The 17860-nt window shown below is 42.2% G+C and overlaps 1 protein-coding gene across 2 annotated transcripts in view; it reads left to right on the forward strand.

Moving 5' to 3' along the window:
- CSF2RB (colony stimulating factor 2 receptor subunit beta) overlaps positions 1–17860 on the forward strand; it is a 70534-nt gene that overhangs the window by 5553 nt on the left and 47121 nt on the right. The window contains exons 2-6 of one of the 2 annotated variants that reach the window (XM_066596295.1): positions 2201–2232; positions 2346–2418; positions 7908–8037; positions 11022–11191; positions 16112–16266. In XM_066596295.1, coding sequence (XP_066452392.1) covers positions 2352–2418; positions 7908–8037; positions 11022–11191; positions 16112–16266 — 522 coding nt within the window. In that variant the 5' untranslated portion in view covers positions 2201–2232; positions 2346–2351. The remainder of the gene's footprint in view (positions 1–2200; positions 2233–2345; positions 2419–7907; positions 8038–11021; positions 11192–16111; positions 16267–17860) is intronic. The other variant, XM_066596296.1, reaches the window with a different exon arrangement.

The raw sequence follows: 17860 nt of genomic DNA on the forward strand, positions 1-17860 counted from the left end.
GAGGGAATTGATGGGAAGCTAATCAAATTTGCAGATGACAGAGAGTTAGGAGGGTTAGCTAACACTAGAGAAGAGAGAGGATTTAAAAAGATGTAGATAAGCTTGAACAGAATGATATTTAACAAGAAGAAATGTAAGGTCCTACATGTGGGCAACAAAAATGAAAAAAGCACATACAGAAGGGGAGGAATTGAGTAAGCAGCAACACATGTGAAAAAGACTTGGGTATAATAATAGATCATAGACTGAACATGAGTCAACAGTGTGATACAGCAGCAAAAAATGCAAACATAATTCTGAGATGTATTAAGAAAAGCATAGTGTCAAGGATCGAATCCAGGAACTCCTGTACTCCAGTGGGCATTTCTACCTGCTGAGCCATCCAGCTGTATGGGCAGCTCCACTGCTGAGCTTAAACCAGGATCCTGTACTCCTGGTCTAGTTCCCTATCCTGGCCCCGCCCTGCTTCTGATTAGGCAAACTATAAAAGCCTGTCCCTGCCTCTGCTCCAGTGCAGGATTATTGTGCCTCACAGCCATAGTCAAGCTCCACTACCTGCCTGCTCCTCTGCAACCAAATTGAGACCTACTGTTACCGACCCCTGGCTTTCCTCCTGACTACGTTAACAGCTTCCTACCTTATACTTTGACTCTGACCACCCGTTACCAACTGCTGGATCTCCTCTGACTATGCTCTCGATCTGAATGGGCTACAACACTAGAGGCTAAAACCCAGAACCAGACTGGTTAAACATAGAGTCTAGATCATGTGAAGTAATTAGTCAGACCTCATCTGGAATACTGTGTCCAGCTCTGGGCACTACAATTTAAAAAATACATAAACAAATTGGAACAAGTTCAGGGAAGAGCTACCAGGATGGTGAGTGGTCTGCAAATCATGTCATATGAGGAACAGTTAAAGGATCTGGGAATGTTTAGCTTGCAAAAAAGATGCTGAGAGGAGACTTAATAGCTGTCTACAAATATCTGAAGGGCTGTCACAGTGCAGAGGGATCAGCCCTATTCTCATTTGCACATGGAAAGACTAAAAGCAATGGGATGAAACTGAAAGGGAGGAGACACAGATTAGATATTAGGCAGTGAGGGCGATCAATGAGTGGAACAGGTTACCACGGGACGTGGTGAGTTCTCCTTCAATGGAAGTGTTCAAACAGAGGCTGTACAGACATCTGTCTGTGATGATTTAGTAATCCTGCATTTAGCAGGGAGTTGAACCCGATGACCCAACTCTACCATTCTATGATTCTATGAATTAAAAGTGATCAGAAAAGTCATATGTACTCCAAAACTGCAGCAAAAAACAAGCCCTCACACAACACCATGACGGAAACCTAAAAGGCCTCATGTCCACAGGCCCGCACGGTTTCCCCATGCAGAATCCCACAACAGATTCCACCCGGCTCGCAGACACGAGGTCCAAAAATACATTATACTCACCTGTCCGGACGCTGTGGGGCTCTCCTCCGTCGTGGCTGGATCTTCTTTCTTTTGCACGGCGGATGCGCTCGGGACACCAGTGGCGTGCCACGCGCCTGCGCTGTTCCTTCTTTTTTTTTTTTAACTCCTGCTTTCCTGCGGTCCGCAGCACAAGCGCAGAGACAGCTGCGGATGTGCCGCCGATCCTGACGGCTTCCATTGCCTTCAATGAAAGCCATGGGAGCCGTCCGTGCGGGAAGACCGCAGAAAAATGGAGCATGCTTGCCCGTGCGTGTGATCCGCAGGTATTTAATTACGTGCGGGTGCCCAATGATTCCCTATGGGCATTTTTTTCCCCAAAGATATTTTACTTTTTAAAAGTAGTACATCAAAAGAAGCCATATAAATGTAATATTTTGATAATCATACTGATCCATCGAATAAAGTTTTCACGACATTTTGCAACAGTGTGTAAACCATAAGAACAAGACCCCCTCCCACACAAACGCACAAGGAGGACGGAATTTTGTTGTTTTTTTTCTATTTCACTATACTTAGAATTTTTTGAAAGTTTTTGAGTACTTTATATGGTACATTACATAGTACCATTGCAAAATACAACTCGTCTTGCAGAAAGCAAGCGCTCAGACTGCTAAGTCAATGGACAATTAAAAACGTTATAAAGGGAGGAGGAAAAACGAAAATGTGAAAATGGGCCGTGTCCTTAAGGGGTAATGGATATTTATTTCTTGTTTTTGTGTTACTAGATTCTCCATAATCAACAAACACCCAGAAGGTAAAGACAATTTTATGTAAACTGGGAAGATATTAGTAAAATCATTACTTCTTCTACTTTTTCCCTGTCTTTTGATTTTGTAGTCTGATATTAGTTTTTTTCTTGCTTTCAAGGATGAGATGAAAATGGGAGCACAAGGGTTATTTGTCTTACTCTGCATCCTACAATACGTACGGGGTATGCAAGGTATGTATAGTGTTTCGCTGTACTAACAATAATGATATAGCTCATTTATACCAAAGCAGAAGGATTAGAGATGTTGCTGACAATGTAATGTACATGGAGGCCTCCCAATTATATCCCAAGCACACTCATAGCATATACTGTGTACGGATCGGGCTCGGGACCAAACCCCTCCATACACGGTGGGTATGTGCCTGTAACAGCCACAATCGGAGATAACTCTGATCGCAGCTGTTAACCCTTCAAATACCACTGTCAATTCAGATCTGGATTTAAATGCCCCGAACGCCCCCCCCTGCCAACCCCCACACCCCACCGTGATCTTCTCGCAGGGGTGCCGTCTACTGTATCAAGACAACCTAGTCACTCTTTTTGAAGAAAAAACTGAATAAAAGATAATCAAAAAGTTATATGTTCCCCAAATTGTTATCAATACAAACTGCAGGTCGACCTGCAACAAGAAAGCCCTCACGCAGCCCAACCGATGGAAAAATAAAAAAGTTATAAGGGGTTAAAACATGGTGACAGAAAGCAATTTAAAAAAAGTTATTTATTTATTTTTTTAAAATATTACTATGTTTAAAAAAACTATATAAATTTGGTATTGCTGTATTAATACTGACCCACAGAGTAAGGCCTTATTCACACGATCATACGCGTTTTTATGTTTGCCCATTTGGCTGTTAAAATCGCATGAATGAAGAATTGCCGAGATCAAGTCCCGATCTTAATTAGCGTATTTCATGCCATTCACATGGGCGACTGTAGCGTATTGGCAAAAAAATATGCTAAAGCGATGAAAACCATTAATCGCTGTAAAATGCTTAGAATGAATAATAATGTTCAATTCAGGCCAGCAGAGAAACTCCCTCCTGCTCCCTTATTTTTCTGCTTACTTAGAACTCTATGGGAGCTTCCTGCGTGTTTCGGCAAAAGATAGGGCAAGACCTAAATATTGCCTACAAATCGCTCATCTGATTGAATATATTGGAATCCAATGGTCGGATGGTGGCAATGTTTAGACGTATATATTGTCGTGTGAATAAGGCCAAAGGATAACATTTCATTATAACTGCACCATGAATACCATCAAAATAAAACCACCTCAAAATTCCTCAATTGCGATACTTCCCATTTCTGTCAACTTGAACATTTTTAAAAGCCTTCCAATTCATTATACGGTACATTGAATTGTACCATTGAAAAATATAACTTGTTCCACAAAAAAGCCAGCCCTCGTGTAGATATGCCACTAGATAATAAAAAAGATTATGATTTTTTGAAAGTGGGAATACGAAAATTGAAGAACGTGAGCTGGACGCAGGCACATAAATGACCCTGGCCATGAAAGGGTTAAACAAGGATCATAGTAACATAATATGTAAGGCCAAAAAATGACATATGTCCATCCAGTTCAGCCTATTACCCCTCAATGTTGACCCAGACGAAGGCAAAAAAACACCAATGAGGTAGAAGCCAATTTCCCCATTTAAGGAGGAAAAAATTCCTTCCCTACTCCAATCTAGCAATCGTAATAATCCCCCGGATCACCGACCCTTCTGAAGTAATCAGTGATCTAACACTCAAGAAAAGCATCCAGGCCCCTCTTGCACCCTTTTATCACCCGTTCGCAATCACCACGTCTACAGGCAGAGAGTTCCATAGTCTCACTGCTTTTATAGTAAAGAACCCTCTTCTATGTCAGTGTAGAAACCTTCTTTCCTCTAGATCAGGGGTGGGCAATTAATTTTCCCATGGGGCCACATGAGAAATTGGAATGGTTTTAGAGGGCCAGACCAACATACGAAGGCTCCATGCACATTGCCTTAATGGGGCCGTATTCCAGCCGCCCGATTTGCGGCCAGAATACGGCCGCCATTGAAAATGAATGGCGCTGTAATACGGCGCGGTGAACACCCGGTGTTTCACCCCGTTTTACGGCGCGGCCCCCGTGTCTGCCAATGGAGAGGGGAGCGGTAAGGAGCACTCCCATCTCCACTCAGAAGTTACAGTGGCATCACTTAGGGCTCATGTCCACGGGGAAAAGAAGAATTAAAATCCGCAGCGGATTTTAACTCTTCTCCCGCGCGCGGATCCGCACCCCATAGGGATGCATTGACCACCCGCGGGTAGATAAATACCCGCGGATCGTCAATAAAAGGGATTTAAAAAAAAATGGAGCATGAAAAAATCTGGACCATGCTCCATTTTCATGCGGGTCTCCCGCGGGGACGGCTCCCGCGGGCTTCTATTGAAGCCTATGGAAGCCGTCCGGATCCGCGGGACACAAAAATCACATTTTACTTACCCGCTCCGGGACTTCTCTTCGGCGCCGCGCCATCCTCTCTCAGCCGCGGCCGGATCATTTTGCTTCGGCCCGGCGCATGCGCGGGGCACGTCACCGACGTCATCGTGCACATCCGCCGAGCCGAAGAATGAAGATCCGGCCGCGACGAGAGAAGATGACGCCGCCGCGAAGAGAAGAAACGGAGCGGGTGGGAGGTGAGTTTATTCTTATTTATTCCTATTTTCAGCGCTCATGTCCGCGGGGCAGGAGGGACCCGCTGCAGATTCTACATGTAGAATCCGTAGCGGGCCCGATTTTCCCCGTGGACATGAGGCCTTAGTTTCGCTGCTTCCCGTTGCTGACACCGGACTCATTGGTGAGTCACCAGGACACTCTTTGCGGGCCAGTCTGAGCTATTCAGCGGGCCGGATGTGGCCCGTGGGCCGTGCTTTGCCCAGGTCTGCTCTAGATGTAGAGGATGCCCCCTCTCCTGGGTATGAATAGATGATGGGAGAGATCTCTGTATTGTCCCTTGATATATTACATAGCTATTAGAGCGCCCCCTTGTTATAGTCCTTTGTATAAATAGACAATGGGAGAGATCTCTGTATTGTCCCCTGATATACTTATACATAGTTATTAGAGCGCCCCCTTTTTACAGTCCTGGGTATAAATAGAGGATGGGAGACATCTCTGCATTGTCCCCTGATATATTTAAACATAGTTATTAGAGTGCCCCCTTGTTACAGTCCTGGCTTTAATAGATGATGGGAGAGATCTCTGTACTGACCCCTGATTTATTATACATAGTTATTAGCGTGGCCTCCTGTTACAGTCACAGTCCTTGGTATAAATAGATGACGGTAGAGATCTCTGTATTGTCCCCTGATATATCTAGACATAGTTATTAGAGCGCCCCCTTGTTACAGTCCTGGGTATGAATAGATGATGGGAGAGATCTCTGTATTGTCCCCTGATATATTTATACATAGTTATTAGAGCGCCCCCTTGTTACAGTCCTGGGTATAAATAGATGATGGCAGAGATCTCTGTATTGTCCCCTGATATATCTATACATAGTTAGTAGAGCACCCCCTTGTTACAGTCCTGGGTATAAATAGATGATGGCAGAGATCTCTGTATTGTCCCCTGATATATTTATACATAGTTATTAGAGCGCCCCCTCGCTACAGTCACAGTCCTGGGTATTAATAGATGATGGGAGAGATCTCTGTATAGGTCCACTGATATATCTATACATAGTTATTAGAGCGCCCCCTTGTTACAGTCCTGGGTATAAATAGAGGATGGGAGACATCTCTGCATTGTCCCCTGATATATTTAAACATAGCTATTAGAGCGCCCCCTTGTTACAGTCCTGGGTATAAATAGATGATGAGAGAGATCTTTGTATTGCCCCCTGATATATCTATACATAGTTATTAGAGCGCCCCCTTGTTACAGTCCTGGGTATAAATAGATGATGGGAGAGATCCTTGTATTGTCCCCTGATATATCTATACATAGTTATTAGAGCGCCCCCTTGTTACAGTCCTGGGTATAAATAGATGATGGGAGAGATCCTTGTATTGTCCCCTGATGTATTTATACATAGTTATTAGGTCGCCCCTTCATCCGGCTTTTTTCTAAACTAAATAATCCCAATTTTGATAACCTCTCTGGGCATTGTAGTCCGCCCATTCCATTTATTACTTTTGTTGCCGCCTTTGTACACAATAAATTTTTAAAGGCACGTTTCTTTACTTTGCTTATAAATAAGCCACTGCCAAAAGTGTCAAACAAAGCCTTATCTTCCTCTACACATTGGATTAATCATAAAGGTTTGGTTGAACCGATTAAGCATGTTTATGGGGAGGATGGAGGAGATAGCTGCTAGCCAGAAGTACTGTTCAGCTGAGCAGGTGTATAGCCAGCTTTACTCTTAACCTGCAACTGAGGGCTCTTTCACATGGGTGTGACGATTTTCGGCTGGCCATGACACCGTCACAGAGCAGCCAAAAATCACATGAACGGGCGTTAAAACTCCAATTTTAACGCCTGTTCAGACGGCCCGGGTCCGTTACATATATGCCAACCCCTTGATACCGTTGGGCGGGGGAGACAGTTTAGCTCTGTTAAACTGCCTCCCCCTATCTGCCCCTTCACCAGCTCTTGGCAAGGGGAAGGGTTGGGAGCTAGTGTGCTAAGCTCCCATCCCCTCCCATTGCTGGCTGCCGACAATGGGGCGGAGAGAAGGAGGGAAGGGGTGAGAATTTAGCAGACACACTGCTACGCTCCCTTCTCCGGCAGCTACCGTAGGCTCCCATAGGAGTCTATGGGAGCCGTTGCCATATTCTGGCCAGAAGATAGCTCCTGAACTATCTTTCCTGGCCAGTGTAAAAGAGCCCGGCCGAAATGCACTCCTATGCGCTATCTTGGCTGGCCAGGCACTTTTATACCACGGGAATACGCCCATCTGAACTGATGCATTGTAAACCAATGCACCAGATGGGGAGCGTATATCGGCCGGGCATGAAAGCGCGGCCGTTATACGCTCGTGTGAATAAAACCTAAGCTTTATGATTTGTCTGTAGTCTTTCTGACAGTCCTTTCTTGGTTACAGTATAAGAAGATAATAGTTGTTCACATGAACTATAGAAATGTTAGGGAGAGGACATGAAAGGAAAGCGAGACCCCAGTAATGTTCATACTTTCCTACTGTAATAGTACATTAGGGAGTCCGACAGATTCTAATGAATCACCTTTGCACTAAATATGTAGGTTTCCCATAGAGGAATAATACATAGTGGATCGACCTCCCTATAGAGGTGTAGGACCTGGACCAGAGTGTTTTCCTTCCAATAGTTAATCTATTTTGTCCAGAAAACGGAAGACGAAGCAATCCTATCATTAATATACACTCAACATAACCAAATAATGGACATTCTAAATCTGTATGTCATATTTTGGACCATGTACTATGTACTTTGCTCATCTTGTCCATTCTGATGCCTAATATTTGGAACAGTTCCTTGGAAATGTATATCAATGAGATTCTTGATTTATATGGGTTATTCTGCAAAGTTCACTAGGTGAATGCTGTATCTTCATCACGTTGCCTACTCCATTATGTATTGTTGATTAAAACAAGCCAGATCTTGTAATTGGTTCTCATTTACACACTTGTCGTATGTTACTCTTTTAGGTTCTGCACTCCTAGATTCGCTTATCTGTGTCAACAACTACGAAACACGTTGGAGATGTCAATGGAAATTAAGCGCAGAAGCTCATAAACTGCTCCCCATGAATCTGATACACTGGAGTGGTGTGACCAGGTACTTCCATGATGGGTTAGACAACCAGCGTACTTCTCCATCCGATCTGATATTAATGGTCTACACTGAGGGTTGGGTATCAATATCTTAGTGCCAGAAAATCCCCCTGAGCAAACATGACCTTGTTCTATGACGGAATGATTAGATAGTAGCAAATATAAACTGTATTGGATCTAGGGCTTTCACTGTAGAAGAAGCCATTGGGAGGGTTAAAGATCCAACTCTGCGATTCCTACCATCCATTCACGGAGTATAGACTGTTGTCAATAGCAGGCTGTATTTATATTCTATAGAGGTCAGAGAATTAGTAATTCCTTTGTAGACAGCTATGTTATGCTAACAATTTCTCACAACTGAGGGTATATTCATATGAACCATTTTTCTAACGAATTTTCAGACCGAAAAATCCGGGGTAAACAGAACACATTGACTTCAATATGAATATTCACATAAGCTTTTTTTTCTTAATTATTATCTTAATTTTTTTCCTTAATTTTTTTCTTCATAATTATTATTATTATGCCTTCAAATACATCCATGTGAAGGAACTCTAAGACCGGTTTCACGCGGCTGAGATTCCCCCTCGAGATTTGTCCGTATGTGAGGCGCACAAATCCCACATGAATTTGAACTCCATTCTTTTGAATGGGGTCATATACATGAGCGGTGCAATTCGGGGAAAAAATCATGGTATGTCCTATCTTTGGGTGTGCCCTTGCATCACATCGCCCATTGTTTTCAATGAAGATGGCAAAGCATCTAGGTGCACACGAGTGCGGTAGAAGGGTTTCCCGTTGAAATCAATGGGAGACCCTCTGTGATCCTAGGATCGTGACTTCCTCAAAGTGATGCAAGACATTTTTGATGCAAAAATGCCTCACATCCATGCGGAAATCGCATGTTGGTAAGTACGATATCAGGCTATGTTTCGTGGCCCGATACCGCACTCGTCTATGTGAAATTAGCCTAAGAGTGCATTTATACCAGGTGGTTTGGATGTGGGAGAAATGGCATGCATTTGTGGCAAAAAAAATCTACACTTTTTTCCAAACTATTCTGTGTGAATGCACCACCAAGTTGCACAGCGTGTGGCAAGAAATACACTCATTGTTGAAAAAATATCAAGTACCGGCATGGAAACAAGATGTCATTTGGGCGGGCATGGAGGCATACAGGTTCTATATGGTATCCTGCAGCATATCGCTCCACATTTGCTGTAACGGAGCCTCTAGATCATGCAAATTCATAGACTGTCAATGTTGGTGTCCCAGATGGTCCCATACAAGTTCTGTTGGTAATAAATGTGGTGGCTGGGCAGCCATGGAAGTGTGACAATGTTGTGGAGGCATTCCTGTGACCCCCTTGTGTTTGTGAATGAGCATTATCCTGCTGGTAAATGCCTCTTGGAAGCCGCCATGAGAGGAACATATGTGGCTGCAGGATGCCCTGGGTATATTGCTGAGTTGTCATTGTCCCTCATACCACTGCTAGGTGGTAGTGTTGTATACAATGACCTCCAGACCATCACACCAGCAGTGGGGGCATTACTTGGTTAAGCAGATACTCCCTTATAATAGCAAGAAGTAGGGAACAAATATAAGGGAGTGTGGCTGTGGGAGTAGCAATGTGGGGACAGTGTGCCGCTGCACAGCAAAGGCAGGATTGTAGCGCTCACCTCTAGGTCTGTACACACAACATGGCCATGGTCAGTGTCCTAAACCTGGATTCATCTGATTCTACTCCGCAGCATCCAGTATTATTGTTCACAACAACCACTGCAAACGGAGGTGGCGGTGGGTAGGTACATATAATAGGCGCCGTGAGATCAAGTGTCCTTCAGCCAAGTGCTTAGAAATGGTTTTGACAGACACAGTAGCCTGTAACAATGGTGAGATCTGTCTTTGGATGGTGGACAACAAAACAGTTGGAGCTGATTGTGCTTATTGCACCATTAGATAATTTTTCTACTGGTGGTCTGAGCCCAGTCGCTTTGTGTGCCCTCACATATCCACCAGTCCCAACACCTCCTAACAGTCTGGTCAGAACGGCCCAGGTGGCAAGCAATTTGGTGATACGACCATGCAGCTTCTCACATCCCAATAATGCCCCCTCTCAGACTCTGGTCACGGGGTGAAATCTCTTCTCTATGTTGTAGAGATATCTAGTGGCCAGCAAGCTCTACACAAGTGGAATAAGAGGTCACTACACACAAGGAGCCTCTGACAATCTTCTATAGGGGGAAACCACTTTTAGGGCCTCAGGTGACAAGACCGTTCATCTAATCACACCAAAACTCTAATCATTTACATGTCTGCTTGAGATGGAACTGCATGCCGAGTTCTGCAGCAAAATGACAACTTTTTCTGGGCGCTTGAATTTTTTTGACAAAGAGTGGAACTTTCATTTAAAGGGGTTGTCTCATGCCGAAACGGGTTTTTTTTTAATTCAATAGGCCCCCCCGTTCGGCGCGAGACAAACCCGATGCATGTGTTAAAAAAAAAAAAACGGGTAGTACTTACCCGAATCCCTGCGCTGCGGCGACTTTTTCCTTCTTCTTACTTACCTTAGTAAGATGGCCGCCGGGATCTTCACTGTGCAGTCCATTGCCGATTCCAGCCTCCTGATTGGCTGGAATCGGCACACATGACGGGGCGGAGCTACGAGGAGCCGCTCTCCGGCACGAGCGGCCCCATTCAGAAGACAGAAGACCGCACAGCGCAAGCGCGTCTAAAATCGCCAGAAGAGGCGATTTTAGACGGATCCATGGAGACGAGGACGCCAGCAACGGAGCAGGTAAGTGAATAACTTCTGTATGGCTCATAATTAATGCACAATGTATATTACAAAGTGCATTAATATGGCCATACAGAAGTGTATGACCCCACTTGCTTTCATGAGACAACCCCTTTAAGCATGAACAATTTGTTAATCAGGGAGATTATTTGAACCTTGATAATAATTGCTATATTTTGTTCTAATTGCAGCAGAGGAAGTCAACTTTGCGAACCAGACGATTCTGGCAAGATAAAAGATGGAGAAGTGTATTTGACCTGTCAATTTAACGATAGGTTCACTTTTTCAATGATTACCTCATACAGCTTTCAAGCAAAGCGTAATGTGAGCAAAAATACTTACATCATCCCAAACTCTAAAAGTAAGTTAATAGATAACAAATCAATGGGCTGACGACAAATAGGATTTGCAAGATTGAGAGTACTGTATTACAGAAATGGAGCTACAATGCCTAAAACAGTGCAGTGAGAACAGTTTACGTTATACCAAGTGTAAAATGGTCTTTGGGGGGAGGGGGTTAGTCCTCTCAAAGGGCAATGTACAAGAATTTAGGGGAACTAAGCTAGTCTACATCAGAGGTAAAGCCCTCAAAGAGATAGTTATATGTAGAAAGTTTACCTTAAATTAATGAGTTCATGAATGTAAACTTCAGAACCCATTTGCATAAATGACTACTCTCAGAACAAACTCTGACAACCAGAATGGCCTCCACCAATTGACAGGAAAGCAACATGCCACTCCTTCTCTTGTCGGCTCTGTTCTGAATATTTAGGAAGCCGTATGGTTTAGCATTGACTATTGAACCCCACCAATCAGACATATCTTATCAATACACCTTCAGTGTTTGTGCTGAGACTTTCCCTTTAATAAAAAAAACTGTAATGCTACCCACGTTTTTAACTGTACCAAATTGGTAGCATGATTGGTCCACTGATGTCTCTTCTGCCTAGCAGTTTATCTGTTCTTACTTGCAGAACTGTTAGTGACTTGCTAAAGTTTACAAAACACTAGTGCTTGTAGATATACAGGCGGTGGACAAAAATATGGAAACACCATACGAAATGCATGCCTTAAGTTACATCTATATATATATAAAATTGAATGTATGCGTGTCTGTATGTGTGTCTGTCTGTCTGTCTGTTTGTCCTTTATGCGCTACTACACCATTGATCCGATCGCCATGAAACTTTGGGAAGTTGTTGAGTGCACTCCTGGGAAGATTATAGGCATAGTACAACTATCCTATGATAAATAAAGTTAATGGGTCCCAACTCGATTATTCAATTCTAAGAGCCAAAGAATTAGCATCCAAATTTTATGTACGGAATCTAATTTTCTCACTTCCCAATGTCATAGTAACTTGAAATTTGGCACAAGCATTGATTATGTCATAAATAGGAAAAGATAATGGGTCCCAACTCGATTATTCAATTCTAAGCGCAAACGAATTAGCGTCCAAATTTTACGTATGGAATCTAATTCTCTCACTTCCCAATGTCATAGAAACTTGAAATTTGGCACGAGCATTGATTATGTCATAAATAGGAAAAGCTAATGGGTCCCAACTCGATTATTCAATTCTAAGCGCAAAAGAATTAGCGTCCAAATTTTACATGCGGAATCTAATTCTCTCACTTCCTGATGTCATCTATATATATATAAATGAATGTATGTCTGTCTGTCTGTCCTTTATGCATTACTACACCATTCATCCGATCGCCATGAAACTTTGGGAAGTTGTTGAGTACACTCCTGGGAAGATTACTGGCATATTACATCTATCCTACAATAGATGGCGCGTGCGGGCATCGTCGACAGTTATGCCCCCCAGACAAAGATCATTTGATTTCCATCTCAAGCACAAAAGCAAAAGGCATTACGAGCAACGGGATGCGTGTTCAACTACAAAATGATGCATCCGCCGAACGTTTCGCAAGACAATTGCTGGATATTGAGAATGCTGAGGTAAAATGAAAGCTGCGCTGTGATTGGTTGCTATTTTTTATATTGCTGAGGAAGAATAAAAGTTGCGCTGTGATTGGTTGTTATATATTATAAAGCTGAGGTAACATGAAAGCTGCGCTATGATTGGTTGTTATCTATATATATAAAATTGAATGTATGCGTGGCTGTCTGCGTGTCTGTGTGTCTGTGTGTTTGTCCTTTATGCGCTACTACACCATTCATCCGATCGCCATGAAACTTTGGGAAGTTGTTGAGTACACTCCTGGGAAAATTATAGGCATAGTACAACTATCCTACGATAAATGGCGCACGTGCGAGCGTCGTCGACAGTTATGCCCCCCCCCCCCCACGTAGATCGTTCGATTTCCATCACTGCCACTAATTTTCTCGCTTCCCAATGTCATAGAAACTTGAAATTTGGCACGAGCATTGATTATGTCATAAATAGAAAAAGCTAATGGGTCCCAACTCGATTATTCAATTCTAAGCGCCAAAGAATTAGCGTCCAAATTTTACGTACGGAATCTAATTTTCTCGCTTCCCAATGTCAAAGAAACTTGAAATTTGGCACAAGCATTGATTATGTCAAAAATAGGAAACGCTAATCGGTCCCAACTCGATTATTCAATTGTAAGCGCCAAAGAATTAGCGTCCAAATTTTATGTACGGAATCTAATTTTCTCACTTCGCGATGTCATAGAAACATGAAATTTGACATGAGCATTGATTATGTCATAAATAGGAAACGCTAATCGGTCCCAACTCGATTATTCAATTCTATGCGCCAAAGAATTAGCGTCCAAATTTCACGTACGGAATCGAATTCTCTCGCTTCCCAATGTAATAGAAACGTGAAATTTGGCAGGAGCATTGATTATGTCATAAATAGGAAAAGTTAATGGGTCCCAACTCGATTATTCAATTCTATGCGCAAAAGAATTAGTGTCCAAATTTTACGTACGGAATCTAATTTTCTCGCTTCCCAATGTCAAAGAAACTTGAAATTTGGCACAAGCATTGATTATGTCAAAAATAGGAAACGCTAATCGGTCCCAACTCGATTATTCAATTGTAAGCGCCAAAGAATTAGCGTCCAAATTTTACGTACGGAATCTAATTTTCTCACTTCGCGATGTCATAGAAACATGAAATTTGACATGAGCATTGATTATGTCATAAATAGGAAACGCTAATCGGTCCCAACTCGATTATTCAATTCTATGCGCCAAAGAATTAGCGTCCAAATTTCACGTACGGAATCGAATTCTCTCGCTTCCCAATGTAATAGAAACGTGAAATTTGGCAGGAGCATTGATTATGTCATAAATAAGAAAAGTTAATGGGTCCCAACTCGATTATTCAATTCTATGCGCAAAAGAATTAGCGTCCAAATTTTACGTACGGAATCTAATTTTCTCGCTTCCCAATGTCATAGAAACTTGAAATTTGGCACGAGCATTGATTATGTCATAAATAGGAAAAGCTAATGGGTCTCAACTTGATTATTCAATTCTATGCGCAAAACAATTAGCGTCCAAATTTTACGTACGGAATGTAATTTTCTCACTTTCCGGTGTCATAGAAACGTAAAATTTGGCAGGAGCATTGATTATGTCATAAATAGGAAAAGCTAATGGGTCCCAACTCGATTATTCAATTCTATGTGCAAAAGAGTTAGCGTCCAACTTTTGCGTACGGAATGTAATTTTCTCACATAAAAACTTGAATTTGGCATGGGCATTGAATATGTCACAAATAGGAAACGCTAATGGGTCCCAACTTGATTATTCAATTCTATGCGCAAAAGAATTAGCGTCCAAATTTTACGTATGGAATCTAATTTTCTCGCTTCCCAATGTCATAGAAACTCGAAATTTGGCACGAGCATTGAATATGTCATAAATAGGAAAAGCTAATCGGTCCCAACTCGATTATTTAATTCTATGCGCAAAAGAATTAGCGTCCAAATTTTACGTACAGAATCGAATTTTCTCGCTTCCCAATGTCATAGAAACTCGAAATTTGGCACGAGCATTGAATATGTCATAAAAAGGAAAAGCTAATCGGTCCCAACTCGATTATTCAATTCTAAGCGCCAAAGAATTAGCGTCCAAATTTGACGTACGGAATCTAATGTTCTCGCTTCCCGATGTAATAGAAACTTGAAATTTGGCACGAGCATTGATTATGTCATAAATAGGAAAAGTTAATGGGAAGTTGTTGAGTACACTCCTGGGAAGATTACTGGCATAGTACATCTATCCTACGATAGGTGGCGCGCGCGCGTGCGAGCGTCGTCGACAGTTATGCCCCCCAGACAAAGATCGTTTGATTTGCATCTCAAGCACAAAAGCAAAAGGCATTACGAGCAACGGGATGCGTGTTCAACTACAAAATGATGCATCCGCCGAACGTTTTGCAAGACAATTCCTGGATATTGAGAATGCTGAGGTAAAATAAAAGCTGTGCTGTGATTGGTTGCTATATATTATACCGCTGAGGTAAAATGAATGCTGCGCTGTGATTCGTTGCTATTTTTTATATTGCTGAGGCAGAATAAAAGTTGCGCTGTGATTGGTTGTTATTTCTCTTACTGCTGACGTAACATGAAAGCTGCACTGTGATTGGGTGTTATATATTATAAAGCTGAGGTAACATGAAAGCTGCGCTGTGATTGGTTGTTATTTATTATACCACTGAGGTAACCTAAAAAAGCTGTGCTGTGATTGGTTGTTATCTAGATATATAAAAACAAATGCATGTCTGTCTGTCTTCGCAGCAACGCGCGACGGGTAAGCTAGTATATTATAAAGCTGAGGTAACATGAAAGCTGCGCTGTGATTGGTTGTTATCTAGATATATAAAAACGAATATGTATGTATGTATGTATCTCTGTCTTCGCAGCAACGCGCGACGGGTAAGCTAGTGGGATTATAAAATATAGTTCAATAAGACATGTTGAGACTGATTTTAAGTGGAGGTAATATGACACAGAGGCTGCGGGCAGAAGTGAACATCTAACCGAGCAACAAGGTTCAGTTGGTCAGGGGTTTGAGCTACTCAGCTGTTGTTACCAGCTAACTTCCAAAGCCACCCAGAGCAGGGCAAGATGTGAATTGAACACAAATTTAACGGGAAAGCTCTTAGCCAAGCAAGGGTCGAAAAGGCAGCTTATTCCTAATGATTAAAATCCCATGTATTTCGTGTGGTGTTTCCATATTTTTGTCCACCCCCTGTAAATGAACACTGTAAGAAAAAGCAGCAGGCCCTTATATATTGTTCATGAGTAATGAGTAGTGTTTTATTTATTTTCCAGTTCGGCTACCACCACCAGAAGGGTTAATGGTCCAGAAGTCTGGTTTAAAGAATGACTCAATAACTCTACGCTGGAGGATGCCTGATAATATTTCCAACTCTAGACATCTACTATTCCAAGTCACATACTGTAGAAAGGACTGGGAGTCTTGGGAGGTATACTTAGAACTTCTATGGGGTCTGGGAAATTGGCAGCAGGTGGTGCTGAACTAAACCAGTACTAACCATAGGAGGTATACCCCTAATTATTAGAAACCGTTCAAAGATACAATAACATTACCAGGCAAAATACATAGATGCAGTAATACTAAGAGACAGAGTACAGAGATATTATAATAGCAACAGTAATGGTGGACAGATTTACATCAATATTGGTAACAGTATAAAGATACAACAATATCAGATATACTGATATGTCCTCCCAAAACCTCTTAGTGACCACCCATATGCCTTTTGACTGTGGTCACTTATGGGCTTTATTGGGATGCAGCGCCTTTTTACAGCGCTGCATGAGAATAATGACATAGATCATCTGTGCCGGTAGTAATGTGAATTGGGCTGTCTGGTGACAGCTCAACCACAGCTGTAACAGCAGGGATCGGAAGAAACTTTCTGATCCACACTCTTCAACGCTTTACATGTCGCAGTCAATGCAACCACAGTATGTTAAAGGGGGACAGAAGGATGGGGTTTCCCCTGTCACTTAGTGTATTATAAGAACCGTCAAAGAGGGATATAAAACATAATAAAACATTTTAAAAAGTGTTAAAATAAAAAAAGAAAATATAGAAAAAATAAAAACATTAATACCCCACATTTCCCACTTTACTATACAGTAGACGCCATGAAGAAAAAAATCAACTAAAAACATTGCAAAAATAGCTAATTTTGTATATTCTGCGTCACAAACAAACAGAATAGAAAGCAATCAAAAAGTCATATGGATCACCAAATGGTAACGATAAAAAGTAGAATTCGGCCCACAAAATTAAAAATTTGAAAAAAATAGGGGTCTTTGAATGCGACAATACAAAAAACATCTTTTAAAAAAAAGTGTGAAAAGGTTGCAAAATATTAAAAAATCTATAGAAATGTAGTATTATTGTAATTGTAATGACCTGCAGAATTAATTTAACATATTATTTATACCACACGGTGAACACAGAATAAGCCTAGAACGAAGGTGATCAGATTTTCCCAGGATCAAAGCGGGGCAAAGTGGTGTGGACAGGGTCGGGCTTATCACGACATATGATTTTACCTCCATTGTTATAAAAAGTACAGGGTCGATTCAAAAGAGACAGGGAACAAATTCCGCTGCATTTCTGCATCCAAAAAATTGTCATAATACGTACCATTGCTGCAGATTTTGGCTGGAAATCAGCCGCATATCCATAGCTGATCTCATACTATGTGGCGCTTCCCCTCACTTCCTCCAAAAGTTTCCCGCTGTCAGTGCTCCCTGGCTTTCGGTTTCCAGAGGCATGTACTGGCCTCACCTGACAAGCATCACCTGACCAGCAGCATCACACCTGACCAGCAGCATCGCACCTGACCAGGACGCTGGGAACTGGAAGCCGGGCAGAGCTGACTGCAGGAAACCTTTGGAGGAGGTGAGGGGGAGCGCTGCATAGTATGAAATAAGCTGCAGATACGCGGCTGATTTCCAGTCAAAATCCGCACCAATGGTACAGATTTTACCAGTTTTTTTAAGATGCAGAATTTGCTGCGGACATTCTGCAGCATTTCC

This window comes from Eleutherodactylus coqui, chromosome 3 (assembly GCF_035609145.1).
Source record: "Eleutherodactylus coqui strain aEleCoq1 chromosome 3, aEleCoq1.hap1, whole genome shotgun sequence".
NCBI lineage: Eukaryota > Metazoa > Chordata > Amphibia > Anura > Eleutherodactylidae > Eleutherodactylus > Eleutherodactylus coqui.